Source organism: Notamacropus eugenii, chromosome 1 (assembly GCF_028372415.1).
Source record: "Notamacropus eugenii isolate mMacEug1 chromosome 1, mMacEug1.pri_v2, whole genome shotgun sequence".
NCBI lineage: Eukaryota > Metazoa > Chordata > Mammalia > Diprotodontia > Macropodidae > Notamacropus > Notamacropus eugenii.
In genome coordinates, this window is record NC_092872.1 from 226793440 (window position 1) to 226815697 (window position 22258).

General features: G+C 36.6%; 1 protein-coding gene across 2 annotated transcripts in view; it reads right to left on the reverse strand.

Annotated features, from left to right (window-relative positions):
* The window catches only part of SH2D4B (SH2 domain containing 4B), a 253263-nt gene that overhangs the window by 50938 nt on the left and 180067 nt on the right, over positions 1 to 22258 (reverse strand). For both annotated transcript variants that reach the window (XM_072627975.1, XM_072627974.1), the window contains exons 6-7: positions 21904 to 22120; positions 19045 to 19169 (exon numbers count right to left, since the gene is read on the reverse strand). In XM_072627975.1, coding sequence (XP_072484076.1) covers positions 19045 to 19169; positions 21904 to 22120 — 342 coding nt within the window. The remainder of the gene's footprint in view (positions 1 to 19044; positions 19170 to 21903; positions 22121 to 22258) is intronic.

Consider the following 22258-nt stretch of genomic DNA (forward strand, 5'->3'; position numbering starts at 1 on the left):
TTTGTGGTGGCCAAGAACTGGAAACTGAGGGGATACCCATCAATTGGGGAATGGCTGAACTAGTTGTGGAATATGAATGTAATGGAATATGATTGTGCTATAAGAAATGATGAACAGGAGGAATTCAGAGAGGCCTGGAAGGACTTATATGAACTGATGCTGAGTGAAATGAGCAGAACCAGAAGAACATTAAACAGTAACAGCCACAATGCGTGAGGACTGTTTCTGATAGACTTAGCCCTTTACAGCAATGCAAAGACCTAAAACATTCCCAAAAGACTCTTGAAGCAAAATGCCATCCACATCCAGAGAAAGAACTTTATAATCAGAACTAAGAATGAAGCAGACTATTTTCTCTTGTGTTATGTTTTGTTTTGGTTTTTCTCATGGTTTCCCCCATTCATTTTAATTCTTCTATGCAACATGACTAATGTGAGAATGTGTTTAATAAGAATGCATGTGTAGAACCCATATAAGATTGCATGCTATCTTGGGGAGGGAGGGGGAGAAAATTTAAGACTTAGGGAAGTGATTGTTGAAAACTGAAAACAAATTAATTAATTAATTTGAAAAAACAAAGAAAGAACAACAACAACAAAAAAGAAGATTCAACTTCCTGAATTCAAATCTGTGAGAACCGTATTGATCTAGAGTAAGGAGAATGCAGCAGGCCTGGGCTATTGCCTGAAGGGATCTAACCTCCAGGTGCTACAGGTTATACCGTATGGTCTAAGTGGTATGGAGTGAGGGTATGAGAGAGCCCAAGAGAGGCTCCTTGCTTTTGAATGAATGAACAATGTGGAGGTTAAGAAATAAAACTTGGATATGGTAGAAATAGTACTGGAATTTGAGTCAGCAGAGTCCTGGGTTCTACTTCTGAAACTTAGTAGCTTTGTGACTTTGGGAAAGTCACTTAACATCTCTGAGTATCTATCTATTCCCTCATCTGTAAAATTGGGACCGCGATTAGTATTTACCTCACAGGATTGTCTTGAGGATCAAATGAGATATTTGTGTTTAAAATGCTTTGTAAACCTTAAAGTACTATGCAAATGTCAGATGTTTTTATTTGTAAATATGGACAGAATGAAATTAAGAAACCTCTTTTGTTAGAGTCCTTTAAGAGAAGAGTGATCATCCATCCTACCAGGAAGGATAGGATTATAGTACTTACAGCTGAAAGGGACCTTAAATATCATATAATCTAATCTCCTTGTTTTAGAGATGTAAGAATTGACTCAGAAAGGTTAATTAGTAAATAACAGGGCAGGGGCTTGAACCCAGGTCTTCTGAGTCCAAATCTAATTATCTTTCCATATACCGTCTCAATGTAGATACAGTCTCATTAAAAGCATAAAAATGTACAGGATCACCTATGGATGAAAATATGATTTTATTTTTAAGAAAGAGACAGTTTCATATGGTTTCTTTAAAGCATTGTATAAAGTATCCTAAGAAACAGTACTATATTCTATTTAAGTATGATTAGCTGTCTTTGCATTCAGGAAATAGTTCAAGAGATATAACCCTGTTTTCTCCTCCAACCTACACACCTGCTGATTTCCTAGTTTTTAATTGTGACTTTGGTATCTCCCAAGGATCACATAGTTAGTGGGAGAACAGGGACCAGAATTCAGGTTTTCTGATTAAAGCTGTTTATGAGCAATGCTTGAAAGCCCCTAGGCCTTGAGCACATATTGTTTCTTTTGGAGACATTGAGAAGTGGGAGGTGTTGAAAGACCATGAGCCACCCTAAATCCTGTTCAATATCTATGAGTCCTTTGTGTGGCATCAGAACAAATTTCCAGTAAATGCTAGCCACCCTGTGTATGTGCAGTGAATCACTCATCAGAGCAGGTCAGCAGGGGCCACAGGCCATTAGCCCAAAGCATCCGTCACATCCGACTGCTCCATCCGATTACGTGGCCCTTTCTTGACTCTGTTTCTTTTTCTAAATGGTCCTGACATATCTGATGGAAATGGGAAAGGAGGACCCTGGAAACTGGTTTACTGGGAATTTTTAGGAGTTCAATTTTAAAGCTGCCATTGCGGATAGACTTTTCAAATGGAGCTGTTATGAAGTGATAACTGCAAAGGGTGTCTCTTTCTTCTCTGGAGCACTGGACCTGGAATCAGAAGACCTGGGTTCCAACCCAAGTTTTGCAAACACTTACTATGTGTCATTAAGTGAATCATTTCATTTCTCAAGGTCCAAGTTTGCTTTTTTGTAAGATGAGGGTACCAGATCAGATGATCTTTGTAAATTTCTTCTCATTGTTTTGTAGCTATGAACTTTTTTTAATAGAAATCAAGCAAGAGCTTTGAGAAAGTCTTTTGGCCTTTTATCGTAGCCACATGCCTTAGGGAAGGGACTTGAATTTCTTATAAGCCATTCTATCCTTAGATACAGTGATTCTAAAACTTAGTAGACTTAACAGAATATAGAAAGGAATGTGATCCCCTGAAATATTTACCCTATGACTGTGATGTACAAAGCATAGTAATTTATACGGACCTTACCATATGAGAAATTTATAACCCAAAAGATGGATTCCCCCCCCCTTTTTGTATGAAAACTACTTTACAATGTAAAAAAAAATCTTTCAGACCTCCTCCAACATAGTAATTGTATTATTAGTATATACTGAATGATAAAATACGTGAATTTTGTCTGACTATGCATATGTGTTGCAAGTATACTTTTTCTTTTCAATGGAGGACAAGGTAGGTAGGAAGAAATAGATTTTTGTTAATTATAAAAATCGGCAAAAGAAAAATATAATGACAAAAGGTGCTACTCAATATGTAATACTTTTTCATTACTTTGTAATTTCTTAATCTTAGGAGTATTTGAAAAATAATAATAATAATAATACATCTATGTGCAAGCCACATTATTCAGTCTACAGAGGGTATACCCATTCATTCTCTATGTCTTCTGTGATGTCATTATCTATTATCCCTAACTGTTAGTTTCCCCCAGTCTTGGACCCTCTTCTCATCCTTTCTTGGTGAACTCATTAGCTACCATCATTTAGTTATTCTGATGACTCACAGACCTTCATTTCTAGCCTTGCCAGTTTCACCCTCGCTAACAACCTATTGCGCATTTTGAATTAGATGCTCCATAGGCATCCCAAACTCAACGCATGTAAATCAAAACTAATTATATCCCATCCCCACCCACCCCTACAACTCTCCTCTCTTTATTTTTTCCCTATTTCTGTTGAGGACACCCCTATACTCCAGTCTCCTTGATTCACAACTTTGGTGTTACCCTTAACTCTTCCCTTTCACTCACTTCATGTTTCCCATCAGTTGCCAGTTCTTACTGTTTCTATCACCACATGTCTGAAATACATCCTCTTCTCTAATATCTCCCTTAGATTTTAGGAAAGCAGATTTCAAAATATTCTGAGAAAGAAGAGGTATGACCCCTTGGACAGAATCTAAAAACAAGGTCAAGAGTGAGAGAATAGTGTAATTACAAAGAATAGAGTGGAATGGAATGGCATGCATTAAGTACTTACTAGGTGCCAAGTACTGTGCTAAGTGATAGGGATGCAAATAGAAAATCAAGATGTTCTTTACTCCCAAAAAGGTCATGTTTTAATTGGGTAAGACAATACATACAATCACCAATATAAGGAAATTAATGTGACTACACAAGGAGGTCTGATAGGTTCAGATGTCTAAAATATGGAGGAAGGGGCATGTAACAAAGGATGGATTCAAAAGGATGGCACAAATCTGTGAGAACAGTGGAGGCAAGGCAAACCTTAAAGTGATATATAAATGCTAGTAATTATTATTATTATTTCACATTAATAAAAATTTAATATCTAATAGAGTTAGAGATAGATTTTACTTATTCTCAGAGAATTGGGTATATACCCTTATAATTATCTACCATCTATCTATGTCTCACAGAACTGTATGAAAATACCAAGATTTTTGGCAATTACTTTGTCCAAGTCCTCACTTGGAGAAAGCTATCCATCATTATTTATACTAGATCACTTTCTCTAATAGACTGTAATTTTTTTTCTTGTTTGTCCTTCATTCCCAAAGTCATCAGGCTCACTTTCTCCTCTGGAGCCAACTGAGTCCAGTGGTCAGATATAGATCAAGACAACTGGAGATGGTCCCAGATACAATGGGAGACTTAGGTCTCAGTTTGACTAAGGCAGCACCCATTCAGTGATTTAAGGCTAGGTAAGAAAGGAAGCAAAGAATGGTGTCTTTTACCTAGTCAAAAAAAAAAAGTCTGTGAGGGGAAGACTCTCAGAAACAGTTTTCAGAAACAATTTTTATTTACATTCACTCTGAGTCATTAGAACCCAAACAAAGACCAAGGTAGGTTTGGACTGGGACTTGTTGGCCAATCAGTGAGAGTCAGAGTGATTTAGGTTTAAGGCATGGTCCTTAAAAAAAGAAATCTAGCCTGTAAACCCCAAGATATCTTGTGAGGTGTCAGAAATCAAAATTTATATTCCTTTAGACAGAGCACCCACAGGTAAGGGAAGTGGGAGGGGAGTAAGGGGGATAGGGAGAAAGATGAAAGAGGGGAGGGAGAGGAGGAAGGAAGGGAAAGAGGGAGGGAGAGAGGGAGGGAGGGAGGGAGGGAGGGAGGAAGGAAGGAAGGGAGGGAGGAAGGAAGGAAGGAAGGAAGGAAGGAAGGAAGGAAGGAAGGAAGGAAGGAAGGAAGGAAGGAAGGAAGGAAGGAGCTGCATTGCCCAACTGTGTCAGGCCAGTTGGGTTCCCAGTGAGGCAGCTAATACTACTCACAAGTTGTAGTTTGTCCTTCTTTTGCAAAAAGGATCATGACATTGAGAAGGTGATGTCAGGACTTTCAAGTGAATTGGGTTTAAGTGAGGCAGGGCTGTGCAAAGTCACCAGCCTTACTCTCACCTCCTGTGTCATTTGGGTCCAGATGACTATGGGCTTGTTTGTTTGTTTAATTTCAAGGAAAGCGATTCATATTTGGACCAATAGGATACCTTTAAAGATAAAGGAAAATACAAGGCAGAATGGGATATGTGAGAAATGATTAGGATCATAGACTTAGATCTGTGAGGACCATCTGTGAGACCATTTCAAAGAGAAATCACAAATACCACGACACATATCTTCTGGGATGAGTAATACATTTCCTTACAGTGGATGATTTATACCTATGGATTTTCCTTTTTGTTCCTTTACAAATGGAAAAAAATATTCCTAATATTAGCATTTATGTAATGCTCAAATGTTTGCAAAGTGGCTCACGTGTCATTTCATTGGATCCTCACAACAACCCTATAAAGGAGATGTCATTTTTATTCTCATTTTACAGATGAGAAAACTGAGGCTGAAAGATGCTGAATGACTTAATCAGGGTCACACAGCTAGTAAGTCCCAGAGAAAGAATTTGAACTTTAAGTCCCAACTAAAATTCCACCTTCTACTGGAACTATTCCCTAACCCCTCTTAATTCCTGTGCTTTCCTTCATTTAATTATTTCTTATTTATCCTGTATATAGCTTGCTTTGAATATATTTGTTATATAATATACCCCCCATTCGATTGTAAGATCCTTGAGGTCAGGAAAAATCTTTCCCTTCTTTTTGTATCCCCAATGCTTAGTACAGTGCATGGAACATAGGTGCTCAATAAATTTTATTGATTAACAGTCTCCCAATTCCAAGTCTTGCACTCTATAAATAGAAGCTTCTACTTGCAAAGTTTCAGATTTTCTTCTTCCTTCTCCACTGTGTCATGATCTTGTACTCATCAAACTTTTTTATACTGATTTTGATCCCTATGGTCTTCTCAGAATCATTTTGACTGTGGATCTCTTCTTGGATCAGAATACATTACTCCTTTGCTCAAAAACCTTCAACAGCTTCTTAAAATAAAATACAATTCTTCACCTAGTAGATTGAGGACCTCTATAATCTGACTCCAATATAGTTTTCTATCCTTATTTCATGTCATTCCTTTTCATTTTTTCCATATTCAAGTCAAAAATTTCCCCTGAATTCTACATTCCATCGCCTACCTTCATTCATCTGCATAAACCATCCTGGTGCCTAGAATGGATTTTCTTCTTAACCTCAATTTCTAAGAATCTTTATTTTCTTTAAAGGCTCAGCTAAGGTGTTACTTTCTCCATGAAGTCTTCCCTGATTTCCATCCCCTCCAAAAATATTGTTAATGTTCTCCTACTCTTCAAATTATTTTGCATTTACTTTTCTGAATGTATGACATTCCTTCAATAGAATATAAGATCACAAGTACAGGTTATTTCGTGTTTGTCTTTGTATCAACAATACACAAACGTTTGTTAACTTGCATTTAGGGTTTTCTTCCATCCTATGTGAAATCCTTAATCTTCTCTAATAAGGTAGAGAACATTTCACCTTCTCCTCAGGGAAATGAGCTAGTACATGAAGCACACAGAACTGGTGAGTTTCTCAGACAAGACATATATAGTATATACTCTGTAGGTCATTAGCAGAATCCTTCTCTTCCCACATTTCCTAGGTCTCAAGTGAAAATACAATAATCTGTCACTCTCTTTGGCCTTCTCCTGGACACTTTCTGTATTCCCTGTCTTGCTATACCTTTGCACCTCCTGATAGTTTTTATGCTGAATTACTTACTCTCTATTAGCCTCTATTAATTGACCACATTTATAGAAATTATTAATAATTGATTCAGCTAAATGTCAGTCTAGCTTCCTTTGCTGTTGTTGAGTCATTTCAGTCATGTGTGACTCTTTATGACCCCTTCAGGGGTTTTCTTGGCAGAGATACTGGAGTGGTTTGCCATTTTCTTCTTCAGCTCATTTTACAGATGAGGAAACTGAGGCAAACAGGGTTAAGTGACTTGCTCAGGGTCATACAGCTAGTAAGGGACTGAGGCCAGCTTTGAACTAAAGAAGAAGAGTCTTCCTGATTCCAGGCATGGTACTCTCTCCACTGTCAATCATCAAACCAGAGATCTTTAAATGACACATTATAAAATCTCTCACTTTTTTCTTGCTACCTCCCTTCTGAAGAGTCATTTGACCACCAGATAGAAATCTATTAATATATTTAAACCATTCATTTGGCACTTTGTATATGTTAGCCTATATTATTAGCTATAGTTTTATTTATATTTGCAGTCTTATCTACTCAAATAGACTATAAGCTGCCCTGAGGGCAGGTATCGCATATTATAAATCTTTTATCTAACCCCAGACGGTGCTCTGAGTGTAGGAGCCACTCAGTACATACTTGATGGTGATTATGGGTTCATAGATCTTAAATATGGAAAGAAAGTTAGAGTGCCTGATCCAGTGCCCCCATCTGATAAATGATGACTATGATGACAATAATGATGATGATGATGATGAAGATGAAGTTAATAATGGTGTGCTAAAGCAGAGAGTCCCTAGGAGCAGAACCATTTGACTCTAAAAGTCTAAAAAAATATTACCACCTCTAAAGATCCCTGACAAGTCAATAGCTTTTTCCCTGAGGCTAGATCAATACGGCTCAAGTCTGGGTGTCTTACACAGGCAAGAGAGAGATCAGTCTAAAAGAAAACCAGTTAGAGTATCTAGGATTAAGAATCCTGGGTTACAAACAGTGGCGAAGAACTTGAATAAGACAAGAAAACAAAGTATTTAAAGCTCCAAATTCATCTCACTTCTCTCCTTTTTTTTAACCTATCCAACATAAAAGGATTAAATCCATTTGTCAGTTTGAGCTTAGAGTTTTCAGTCATACTGTGCACTGCCACCAATATCTCACAAGATCTCAAAGCATTTTTTTTACATATAATATCATTGATTGTTCTGACATCCCAAAATTAACAAGCATGAGAGTATTGAGTGGTTGGGGGAGGAGGGAAGCTGTTCTTTTCATTAAGGTTATACACACAATTGTTTGTAATGTCTGTTTGTTTTAACTTCCCTGAGCAGCAGTTTGACTGTTCTATGTCCAGTTTCTTGATCTCCAAATGTTAACAGCTCACATTTATATAGTATAAGACTTCAAGGTTTACAAGGTTTACGTACACTATCTTATTTGATTCTCACAGCAACCCTGTGAAGTAGGTGCTGTTATCAGTCCCATTTTACAGATGAAGAAACTGAAGGTTTACCCAGGGATCTGAATTCAGATCTTCTTGACTCCACGTTTTCTAGGTACAACTCTGGCCTGGCTTTCATGGCCATCATCTAAGGAGGTGACTCCTGTGGAGAAGGAGCCAATCATCCCCACCAATGGATAACCAACTGCCACTCCCAGGGCAGGCAAGCTAGCCTAACTGAAGTAACGTGTGCCAGGCACATGCCAGGTCAAGACACCACCACTTTGACCACCATCTCCATTCAGACCTGATGGAGATAGGATCCCACTTTCACTCTCATTCAGTTCTGCTCTTTCAAGAGAAACAGAAGCACTAAAACTCTACAAGTTTTATAGGTAAGAGTTATGAGCAGATCCAGATAGGTAGTACAGTGTAGGTAGGGTTGGACTTGGAGTCAGGAAGACTTGAGCTTGAATTTTTCCCTGGTAGCTATGGGATTCTGGTCAAATCACTTAATCTTTCTCAGATTCCATTTCCTCATCTGCAAAATGGAGAAAATAATACTACCTACTTCACAGTTGCTGCAAGGATCAAATGAGATAAGGCACAGAAAGCTTCCTGCAAATCTTGAAGCACTAAATATAAATGCTAGTTACTATCACTATCATTATTAAATTATCATTAAAATCATGAAAGGCTTTTTAATAAACAAATAATAATTATAAATTAAGAACCACTCAGGAGAGGAACCATCTTATTGCTGTGGACACCTTGTTTAGAAAACCCTTCTTTTCCATTCCTTCCAGCCAACCCCACCTGCATTAACATTCAACCACACCCAGTCAGCAAATATTCTGTAAGGTCCCACCAAGGACAAGGCATTAGATTAGATTAGATTAGATTAGATTAGATTAGATTAGGTTAGATTAGATTAGATTAGAAAGAAGAGTAAGGTATCATCTATGTACTTGCCCTCAGGGAGCTTGAAATCTATTCAATAGACCCAGAATCTGTGCTTTCTTTGGTATGAGAAATTCTAGTGATTGTTACTGCACAGTAGATAAATCCTAGAGAAATGCTTCAAGCTCAGAGAAGAAAGAGACATATTTTAAGTCGCACAAACAGGAATTGTCAAATAGTGTCAGAGACAGAACTATGAAAAGAGGTGTTTTTGCCTCCAGGTTTAGCTCTCTGTCCATAACCCAGTTGCCTCTAACAATCCAGTATGAGAGATAAAACAAGGGCACTCCTTCCCTGACTGCTGCTGCTACTACTACTACTACTATTACTACTGCTATGACTGCTACTACTACCACTCCAATGACAACAAAGACTGCTGCCATGATAATGATGATAGCTAACCTTTATAGAGTTATAGAGTTCTTACTATGTTCTGGGCACTGTACTAAGCACTTTACAATTATCTCATCTCATCCTTGTGACAACTTTAGGAAGTGAGTGCTCTTATTATCTCCACTTTACAGATGAAGAAACTAAGGTAAACAGAAGTTAAGAAGTTATATATCCAGGATCATATGACTAACAAATGTATGACGTTACATTTGAACTCATGTGTTCTTGTCTCCAGACCCAGCACTCTACATGGCTACCTCTCTTCTCTGAACCTTTAAAGCACATATTGTCCCTGATGGCACATGTGCTTATATTTCATTATATCCTATCTCATATTCGTCTTCATTTGAGGAATGTATGCTTCATTTTCTCAGACAGCCTATAAGCCCTTTGAGGGCAGGGACCATGCCATATATTTCTTTGTATTTCTGATAGCCTAATTCTTGATAAAGTTGAATTAAATCAAATGTGCCACAATCTATAAAGGAATTAGGACTAAAAACTAGGTGGTGGGCAGAGAGGCCTAAGTCAGCAGAGGGCAGCAGAGGGCCTCACCTGGTACCCAGTGGTTCTCAGACTTTCATCATTTGTCAGGAGGGAAATAATCTCTCCTTCATTTCAATAAACCAATAAGGATTTATTAAGTGCCTATTATGTGTCAAACACAATGTAATCACTGGGTGCAAAGACACAAAATTAAATAAAGCCACTCTCAATGATTTTACCTTCATCTCATCTCAGAGCACTTTGTAGTCCTTCTATGTACTTACAATATTCTCATTTTTGCATTTTCCTGTGTACATACCTTGTTACTTCCTTCCCTCCATGCTAACTGCCCACATACATACATACATACATACATACATACATACATACATACTTGGGAGCTTCAGGAGATAGCACACTCAACCATGGCAGCTGGAAAACCAATGCCAATTCAACGAAGTAAATGAAAGCACCCAGAAGAGAAAGTATGAGGCAAAAAAAAAGGAGGTCTGAATGAAAGCAGGAAGGCCTGCCTATAAGTTAATGGGAGAGCTGACCATAACCAAGTTAGGATACCAACAGGGCTCTGCTGGCCTGAGTGACGGTGACATCCTTGCATGGGCCTAGTTGCCCCACTGCTTTGATTTCTTAGAGGGTGCTTCCCTGCTATAACTGGCCAAAACCTGATAGAATGAAGTGATAGAACTGAACTCGTTGCTCTGCACACAGATGCCCTCATCAATAGACCTGAGGCTCATAGCACCAAATCAAGTCCAAGTTCTCTGCACATCCAAGGGCTGAGCCAAAGCAAGGCCCAGCGAGTCTTTTGTCTCTTGACAACAAGTCTAACTACCAACAACCATTCACTTTCTCTTGATTGCACTAAGAAATAATCAGTTACAAGTTGTATATTTGTACCATTCTTTATAAGACTAAACAGCCCCCACTTTCCCATTGGGGACATTTGGGGCAAAGCAAAACTTAAGAAAATCTCCATTTTACAGAGAGAGAAATGTCCTTTGGTTACTGCATGCCATCTTTCTAAAAGCGTCAGTCATCAGAATCCTTAACATAGTCATTAAGCATCCCTCCCTTTCTCTTCCCCACAGTCACATCCTCTTTGTTTTACTTTCTCTCTGAAGGCCAGAAGCTTGGAGCAACAGGTAGAAGAGACAAAAAGGAATAACTGGGCATTTAGATGTCATATATAAAAAAATGACCAGCTTCTGCTCTGATTTTTACCTTATTATTATAGTTATCTTTGTTATCGCTAACAACAACATTGCAACGAACATATTAGTAATAACATGCTCTTACTGAACAGTGTTTAAGACCAGCAAGAACTGAACATAACACTGGGGGGAGGGGAATACAGAACCAAAAGAATAGAGTAGACACACACCAGGGGGAAAGTGATTGAAAATAAATGGATAAAGAATTCTGATGAAGACTCAGAGGGATGGATGAGTTTATATATGTATGTATATATATATATATGTATATATGTAAAGAACTTTGTAAACTTTAAAGCATTCTATTAAGGTAACTATTGTTTTAGTGATCTGAAACTGATTCATTTTATTGATTCATTTGTTTAAATATAGTTACTAAGTTTGCTTGTGTCCATATTCAAACTTGGGCTTCTAATAACACATTTAATTTTAAAATAATAGTAATAGTTCACACTTGTGTAGTACTGGAATGTTCACAAAGAAGTTTCCTCACCACAACCTGGCCAGGTAGGTGATAAATTATCCTCATTTTATAGATAAGGAAACTGAGGTTCAGAGCGGTCAAATCATTTGTTCACAGTCACGCAGCTGGTAATTGGCAGAGCCAAGATAATGGATTCATCTCCCTCAAAGCAGTTGCAATTTGGTGGGTGATGGTCAAGGTTTGATTTTGTTTCGTCCTTTTGAAAAAAATTAGGAATGATCAACAAGGAGAGTTTGGGGAAATCAACAATAAAACCAATTTATTGATGTACTGGGTCTCATTTCAATCAAAGCCACAGGAGATATCCTTTTTGTTCCTTAGCAAACAACACAGCTATACTGTGACTAGGCCATGTTCCAGGGAAAAGTGAATGTGAAATCTCTTCACCTTCATATAAAAGTTACAGCCATTTCTGCTGTCATATTTCCTGTTTCAAACCAAACAAAATTTGGAAACAAATTAGCTCCAAAGAAGGCTCCTGCCTTCATAGCAATGGAAGGGCCCCTGGTTTCAGGGCATTCCTCTCCACATCTTCTGAACTCAAACCAATTGCTCATCTCACTTTTCTGTAACATTAAGACAGCACAGACTACCTACCTGGGCTCCTGATAGATTCATGGAAACAGGTGGGAGTTGAAGGGGGAGAGCAACTATTAAATTTGGGGAGATCCACTTGTATAGTGCCTTGTGCCTTGCTGGAACTCCCCAAAGGCTCACAGATTCAGCATGGTGTAGAGGAAATGGCTCTTTTCTTTATAACCCTGGTGTTTAGCACAATGTCTGACTCACTGGAAATGACGAATTAATGCTTTCCTGATGCCTTGGAAAATCATGGTCTAATCCTAGCTCTACTACCAATCATTTTGGGTTCCTTAAATATAAAATTGGGATAATGATATTTATGTAACAAAGTCAGAATGAGTGAACCTGGAAGCTTGAATTAACCATTGAAGTAAAGCCCCAAAGAATCTGGGAAGTACAGAAATAGGGAACAAGTCAATGTGGGAAAAGGGGAGGGGAGAGCCAAGAATCATAGCCTAGCTCCCTGTGTATGTGCATGAGCTTGTAAGTGGCTGAGTTTTTGTTTGTCTGTCTTATTTCCCCCTTTTGCTAGTCATTTTAACCTTTTCATATTTTCCCTACAATTCCTAGTGGTGAATCCTTAGAAAAGGAGTTCCATGCTTCTTCTATAGGAACAGGGTAGCAGAGAAGTGAGAAATCTATGTTATTTCCTGCATCCCAGAAGAGATGAAGCAAGAGACCCTGGAATTAGAGGAGGAATAATGGCCCTTAAATCTCAGAGAAAATAGTTCATCAGACATTAGGGCTCAAAGATGGAAGATAGAGGGCCACTTGGGGATCCAGGCTAGAATGAAGAATGGGCCTCAACTCCACCAGATCACAGATCTCATGTCAGGATGTGTTCTAGCACAAAACCTGGCCTGTGATTATGAATATTTTCATTGACACACAACACATTGATTGGCAGTATAATACCTTTCACTTTGGGAAAGTGTCAAGAGAAGCCACTTAACAGATAGCTTTCTGAATTTAAATGAATTTAATTAGAATAGATGGTCCTAATTGCCAGGCATAGCTCTTTTGGTTCAACTTATTAGTGATTCATTTTTTTTCAATTACATGTAAAGATAGTTTTCAACATTAACTTTTATAAGATTTTGAGATCCAAACATTTTTCTCCCTCCCTCCTTCTCTTCGTTCTCCTCTGCCCTCTCCAAGATAGCATGTAATCTGATACAAACTTTATGTACTATACATATACAATCATATTTAACATATTTCCACATTATTCATCTTGTGAATGATGAATCAGAACAAAAAGGAAAAACTATAAGAAAGAGAAGAGGAGAGAGAGAGAATAGTCTGCTTCTATCTGCATTTAGACTCCATATTTCTTTCTCTTTCTATGTGGATAGCACTTTCCATCATGAGTCTTTTGGAATTGTCTTAGATCACTGTATTGCTGAGAAGAGCCAAGTCTATCAAAGATGGTCATCACACAAAGTTGCAGTATATTCTCCTGGTTCTGCTCACTTTCACTCAGCATCAATTTATGTAAATTTTTCCAAGTTTTTCTGAAGTCCACCTGTTCATCATTTCTTATAGCACAATAATATTCCTTTACATTTGTATACCACAACTTGTTCAGCTATTCCCCAACTGATGAGTAACCCCTCAATTTTCAATTTTTTTTCACCACCAAAAGAGCCACTATAAATATATTTTTACATGTGGATTCTTTCTCCTTTTTATGATCTCTTTGAGATACAGACTTAATAACATAGTTCCAAATTGTGCTACAGAATGATTGGATAAGTTCACAAATCTACCAACAACATATTAGTGTTCCAATTTTCCCACATCTTCTCCAACATTTACTAGATATTAACTCTTGCCTGTTTAGCTGTCGTTCATTAGTAGGATAAGGCAGTCGGTTATCTCAACCAATCTAAACTCCTGATCCCTCTTTTTTATAATCATTTCAGTTTTTCAATGTCCTTCTTAAAATGTGATTTCCAGAATTGAACACAATACTTATGATAGGATTTGAATAAAATATAGTGATTATGATCTCTCTTTTTTATCCGTACATTTTTTAAGGATATGAAATTCCACTGGTATAAGGAAATCCCAGGTGAGAAAACTGCCAATTCAGGTCTGCACCTTCTCTGCAACTTATATGTCATCTTAGACACAGGTTCTCCATGCACATGTGGCCTTGAAGCCACAGGTTCCCCATCCCTGAGAGAATTACCAAAGTCCTGAAAAGTTAGGTGACTTGTATGGGGTAACATACCCAGCCCATCTGAGAGGCAGATTTAATTCCAGGTCTTTATGGCTCAAAGACCAGCTTTCTGACCATTATATGACATAATCTCTTGATACACTTTTAAAAAAAAAATCCAGTATTGCATTAACTTTTTGGCATCTTTATCACACTATAAGCTCATATTAAAAATGTAGTTAACACCAATAGGATATTTTTATTTTCAGAAATAAGGTCTTCTCCACCTTGTACTCTTGCAAGTGATTTAAAAATAATTTAGGATTCCCCTATAAATAATCTTAAAATAACACCTCAAATCAAATTTGAGAGTATCAGAGCCAAAAAAAGGTAAAAGCAAGCCATTTTTTTCTAGCCCAAGATAACACAGGAGATCAGAAAGAGAAATTTGCAACATGAGGGAGGAGGTTGGCCAAGAGTCCATGTGGATAAAACATCAGTGGTATAAATAGATAGTGGTGACAGAAGTAGCAGCACCATAAAAAATAGAATTTGCCAAATGGGAAAAGCAGTACAAAAATTCACTGGTGAAAATAATTCCTTAAAAAATTAGAACTAGGCAAGTGGGAACTAGCAACTCCATGCAACCAAAGAAGTACTTAGGGGAAAAGTTATCTCTCTAAATATATACGTGAAAAAAAGAGAGAAAGAGTAGAAAAAGAACAAGTTGTATATCCTCAACTAACACTAAAATGGAAATCCTGAAAATCAAAGGAGAAATTAGTAAAACTGAAAATTTTTTTTAAAATGACCAAATAAAACATTTTCTTCATTAAATAAAGACTAGATGTTGGTTTTATTTTTAAAAAAAAGTAACCATTAGTTAATCTGATTTTTTTAAATAAAAGAGAATACTAAATTGCAAATATCAAAAATGAAAAGGAGGAATACACCACCAGTGAAGATGAAATTTAAGCAATTATTGAGAGTTATTTGCCTGATTACATTCCATTAACCATGTATAATTAATAAAGCAACTTAAGTGAAATGGATTACTATTTATAAAAATTATTTCTCTACAGATTAATGGAAAAGGAATAAAATTCTTAAAAAATCCTATCTTTGAAAAAGAAATTAAATGAGCCATCAATGAGTTTCCTAAGAAAAAATCCCCAGGATCAGAAGGACTCACAAGTGAATTCTGCCAAATATTTGAGGAACAATTGTTCCCAATACTATATAAACTATTTGAAAAAATAGATAAAGAAGGAATTCTATCAAATTCCTTTTACAATACATTATTATTTTGATACCTAACTCAGGGAGAGCAAAAACAGAGAACGAAAACTACTGACCAATTTCCTCAATGAATATTGACGCAAAAATTTTAAAGAAAATTAGCAAGGCGATAACAGCATTATGTCACAAAATCATAAACTATAAACAGGTGAGATTTATGTCATGATTATAAGGTTTGGTTCAGTAAATGGAAAACTCTCATTATAACTGATCACATCAAAAACAAAACCAACAAAAACCAAAGAATTATTCCAACAGTTGCAGAAAAAGTCTTTTGCAAACTACAACACCCATTTCTATTAGAAAAAAACAAAAACTCAAAAGCATAAGAATCAGTGGAGCCTTCCTTTAAATGATAAGTAGCATCTATGTAAAACTAAGAGTAAGCGTTATCTACATAAGAGATAGACTTAAAGTTTTCCCAAGAAAATTGGGGTGAAGTATGATGTCCATTATCATTACTATTACTCAATTTGTTTAGTCATATCTAACTTTTTGTGACCCCTTTTGGGCTTTGATTTTTTTGTTTTTGGGGTTTTTTTTTGGCAAAGATATTACAGAGGTTTGCCATTTCTTTCTTCACTCCTTATATGGATGAGGAACTAAGACAAACAGAGTTAAGTGACTTGCCCAGGGTCACATGGTTAGTAAGTGTCAGAGGCCAGATTGGAACTCAAAAAGATGAGTGTTCCTGACTTCAGGCCTGGCACTCTATCCACTGCACAACATAACTACCCCTATTATTTAATATTGTCCTAGAAATTCTAGTTATACCAATAAGACAAGAAAGAAAAGGAATAAAAATAGGCAATGAGAAAACAAAACTATTCTTCTTTGTAGACCATATAGTATATTTACAGAATTTTAGAGAATCAGTTTAAAAAACTAGTTGAAACAGTTAGCAATCTCAGCAAAGTTGCAGAAAAGAAAATCAACTCACATACATCATCAGCATTTCTATAAACTACCAAAAAATAAAAACCAATAGGAAGAGATAGAAAGAGAAATTCTATTTAAAGTAACTGCAGATAATATAAAATACTTGGGAGTCTATATAGCAAGACAAAGCTAGGGATTATATGAACACAGTTATGAAATACTTTTCACATAAAAAACAGATCTAAAAATTGGAGAAATATTAACTGCTCGAAGATAGTCCAAGCTAATATAGTAAAAATGACAATTCTACCTAAATGAATTCACTTATTCAGTGCCATCTCAATCAAGCTACTAAAAAATTATTTTATAAAGCTAGGAAAAAATAATCACAAAATTCATCTGAAACAACAGGAGATGAAGAATATCAAGGAAATCAATGAAAAATAAAATTAAGGAAGGCATTTTAGCAATTCCAGATTTCAAACTATATTACAAAGTGGTGATCTTGAAAACAAGCTGTTTTTTAGTTAAGTTTTGTAGTAGTATCCTTCTCTTCATGCTTCAGTTTGGAGTTTTCTTCAAAGATACTGGAGTGATATCTCAAAGGAATTAAAGAAAGAGTAAATGACCTATTTGTACAAAAATATTTATAGCAGCTCTTTTTGTGGTGGCTAAAAATTGGGAATCAAGAGGATGCCCATCAACTGGGGAATGGCTAAAACAAGCTATAGTATATGATCGTGATAGAATATTATTATGTTATAAGAAATGACAAGCAAGATAATTTCAGGAAAAAAACTAGAAAGACTTGCATGACCCAATAAAAAGTGAAATGAGCAGAATCAGGAGAATATTGTACACAGTTATAACAATATTGTTTGATGAAGAATTTTGAATGACTTAGCTATTCTCAGCAATACGATGATCCAAGACAATCGCAAAGGACTCTTGAGGAAACGTGTTTGCTTCTAGAGAAAAAATTTATGTTGTTGAATATAGACTGAAGCATACTATTTTTTTTACTTTCTTTTTTTTGTTCAAGTTTCCTTACATAAAATAACTAATATGGAAATGTTTAGCATGATTGCACACATATAATCCATATCATATTGCTTATTATCTCAGGGAGAAGAGAAGGATAAGAGGGAAGAAGAAAATTTGGAATCAGCATTTTAAAAACTGATTGTTAATTTTTTTATGTTATTGGGAAATATGTAATGAAATAAAAATAATTTTAAAATACAAATAATTTGAATAATGTATAACTATACTTTTCACCATGTTGGTTGCAGCCTATCCATCCAAACACTATTCCCCTAGCTTTGTGGACTTCACAAATCTGGGTGTGACTATGCAACTACCTTAACTTTTGTTGACACTGCTGTCATCAAATAAGAATGTAAGGCTGGCATTTTCAATACTTAAAGTATTTATTTCTCAAAACTTGATCTGTGCAAAATATCAACCAGATACCTTAATGAGTTGATCCAAACAACTAAATTTATGTTTTGTCTCAGATTTGAATCACAATCATGAACTGCCTTTTTAAAAAAAAACAAAAATGGAATTTTTAATCTAACTAACTAAATTTGACAGTATTATTGAATCTATGCACTTAAAAAACTATATTCAAATCGAGGTATATAGGATTATAGAGTCATGGGAATGGAGGAATTCAAAGCCATTAAGGATTGCCATCAAGCAGAATTCAATATTGAGCTTACTGGGGAGGAGGAACAGTAACTTAGAGATACATAAATGACAGCAAACAAAGATCAGGAAAAGATGTAGTAAATTTGAAGCAAGAGAAGTAGTTGATGAGACAGTGAGAGGGTCTGAATGTAGCCATGGTGAGGAATGAGTATGAGATCTCTTCCTCTTAGCCTGATATGATGGAGAATCTATCTGATAGAGACTTCCAGCCTTGAAGATAATGCTCAGGCTTCACTGAGCACCAGAAGTCAAAGAAAGTGAGAAAAAGACATTAAGAATGAAGAGTTAGTTAGCAACAGAGGAAGTTTTCAGAAAGAAGAGGGGAACTGAAGGAATGATAAGATAGAGAGAGAACGAAGGTTGAGTTGGATAGTTAGGGGGAAAGAAAGAGTTTCTTTTGCTCTCCCACTACTTTCCTGACCTCCATTACTAGTAGTTTTATTCTCTTGGATTCTCCTGGGGCTATCATCCCTGCAAATACCTATGGGGATAGAAGTCAGGCTATTGGCTACACCATAGGATATAGAGATAACATTCTGTGGATAATAGCAAATGTTGTCATCTTAGACAAAACCATGGATGCCCTCCTTAGTTAGACCTCTTTCAGTAGAACAGCTTTAACCTCTGAAGCTTTGGCTACCTTCGCATACTGAAAAGAGTACCAGGCATTTCAGGTACTCTCCTACCCTTTCCTTGTTTGAGAATTTTGTCATCGATCCACTTTTGCTCATATCTAGGAATAGAGACAAATATATTAAATTGTTCCTTCAAGAAATGAAAAACATTCCTACCATGAAACCAAGGGGCAATAGACTTGGTGTTTCTCTCAAAGCCAGCCCGGCGGGGCAATTGCTCTTCTTTAAACCATCGAATGATGACATCTCTAGAGACTGGACGAAGAGGCCGTTCCCAGGCCCTGAAAAAAAATAGACATCAATATGCAGCACAGGGCATTCGCTGAGGATCCACAAACCTCAATGAACTCTAATATGAAGTCATTGCGCAAAGTAAAAGGAGAAATCTTTCCAAAGGCAAAAAATACCCAAAATACTTCCAGTGTTGGGAATATATTAAGAATTAGCATTCCACATGATTCACCTCTCTCCTTGTGATTATTATGATTTGCCTTATTTCTCTAAGTTTGCACTGACTATAATGGATGGAGGCAAGGTGGAGTTAAAAATGTATTGGGCCAATGAATTGTAATTAAAAATTACTACGCTGTTAAAAAAATTAACATGATGGATACAAAGAAGCATGAGAAAGCATACGTAAATTGATGCAAAGTGAAGTAAGCAAAACCAGGAAAACCATATATACAATGGTGATAACAATATAGATGGAAAACAATAATGACAAAGAGACTAAATATAGTCTAATTATAACAACCAAAGATGAGAAAATGTACCTCTCTGTCTTCACTGGAGAAGTGGGAAACTGTGCGAATGGAATATTGCATCTATTGATGGTTTTTTTTATTCTTTTCTCTTTTATTTTGTTACAAGGGAAGGCGCTCTAAGTAAGAGAGGGAAGGAGTATATATGGAAATGAAGATGATAGAAGAAACAAAACATATAAAATAAATGAATGAATCAATGAACAAAAAATAAACATTTAATTCATAGAAAGGAAAATTACATGGAAGATTAAAGGAATGAGTGAGATATTCTTATGAACTATTGTGTAACAAGGGAAGTAAAACTTGTAGAACAGTTCACAGGATGATTGCGATTATATCATTGAAAATAATGGTAAAAGGTAACTGAACTCAGGTTAGATGTGATGTGAGATGGGGAAGTAGTGACATGGAATGCAGCGTATGTCATCACTGAGTGTAGATGCTGTGTCAGCTTTACTGAAATGATTTCTTGTTTGTAACAAGAAAGGATTCTCTTGGTGGGCAGGTAAAGAATATTATGAAATCACTGTGATGTAAAAAGCAAAAGGCATCAATAAAATGCTATTTTTTAAAAAGGAGCGAAGATTGATTTATTAAAAAAAAAAACTTTATTCCATACCATCCCACCCTGTCTCACTTTCTTATTTTTCCCTACAGAGAAAAAAATTATCATTATCAATTATGCTTCACATAACAAAATCAGAGTTGGAAATGGGAGGCAGGAAAGGAACTAAGAGATTCCCCTCACACCCAAAAACTGACTGTGGTACTTAAGGACAGCATATTGACTTGAGAAAGGATCCACTAAAGACATCAAAAAGATAAGGAAACCATAATGTACTTGAGTGAAGACATATTTGAGCAATATTGGAAAGGTTGAGGGGGAAGGGCTAAAGACCAGCATCTAGCACCATGTCATAATATCACATTCTTCTCAAAGCCTCTATTCAGACCCAAGGAGGAGGAAGAAATCACCAATGCCCTACTAAACATGGCACTCTTTAGCCAGTGACCTAATTTAGTGAGAGTTGGGACTTTGCTATCCAGACTTATAGCTACTTGTCTTTGGGATTTACTGCCTTCATTAGTGTTTTTTTCCTCTGTCTCCATGAAGACCAAATGATTTAAGCATCTCACAAAAATAAAAATAATGAGAAAGACTGCTCTGAGAGGTGGCCTGTCAGCAACCTGGCAAGGTCCAAGAGCCTGCTATTCCTTCAGATGGCTCACTTTGATTCTTCATCAAGCTAGGAATTTCAGCTCACATTAGCAGTGAGTTTCAGCAACTTAGTCCAGCAGGTCAAAGAGATTACCCCTCAAAGTCAAATATTTCTGAACAGAGAAAGACACAAGCTCCTCTGAGTTTACTCCCCAATTACACATCACAGCCACAATGACTGACACTGGCAAGATGGAGCAGACAGTGGGTGGAGAAATGATAAAGGAACTGTCCAGTCTTCATTGCCAGGACCCTCAACACTAATTTCATGTACTGGCTGAACTGTCTTGGTCATCACATTTATGGAATTATCCTAATAGCTCAGAGGAGTTTTTGTTAACTATACAAAGCTACCTTACAGCTAGGCCTGCATAAGTTCCATTAGGGCATTTCATATGTATTTGGGAACAGATGAAAGACCAGTTTTTATGAGAAGTCAAAAGGTACCAGAATCTTTCTGGGAAAAACTTTGACTTGCAATAGATACACTAGAATTTGACACATTTCAAAAAAATAGTCCCCACAAGCAGTGAGGTACGTATTTCTAGACTGCTGGACCATAACTTACATTATTATAAGTTTTACTGTAAGCCTTAGCCAGTTTGTCCTCCATATTATTTCTTTTCCAGTCCAAAATGTTAATGGAAGACTGTCTTCTGAGTCTTCAGTTTTTAGCAGACATAGATTGTGAGTGGCACATACCAAAACAATACTTTCTTTAAAAGAAGGATACATTTGAATTGTACCTCTGACCAATCTTTTTATCTTCAATATTTCAACTTAAAATTAAAGATTTTGGAAATCCCTGGTAAGTAAAATATGTGATGTAAAGAAGTGACAACAGATTCAATCAACAATAAATTCACTTCAATTGTCTCTTCATAGGGTCATGTTTCCTCCACTAGAATTAAGCACATTGAGGACAGAAACTATTTTGTTTGGACCTTTGTGGGTCTGTCACTTAGCACAGTACCTGCCACAAGGAAGGTCTTCATGAATGCTAGTTTAATTAATTGATTGCCTCATACCTACCTAACTGGGACAAGGAGGGACTTTGGCGGAGTGGGGTTAGGATGCTGGTTATTGAGCTTTGCCTCCTGCTCATTGTACAAGCCAATTTCTTGGAACATGTTGCTGAGACCAGCAACTGTTCCTTTCTGAATTGCTCGGAGTGAGTGCCGACGGTACTCATCTCGGGCTCTCTGAGCTTTCCGTCTCCGTTCTTCATCTGCAGCTTTAGAACGGCGTACTAAAAAAGAGGAAAAAAGGGTAGGGAAAAGAAATGTTCAAAAAGAGTGAATCAATAAACAAATATGTATTGAGTGCCTATACTCGAGTTAAGGATTCTGTGGTACTGAAGGGGGAAAATACATAATTGTTCCCTTTG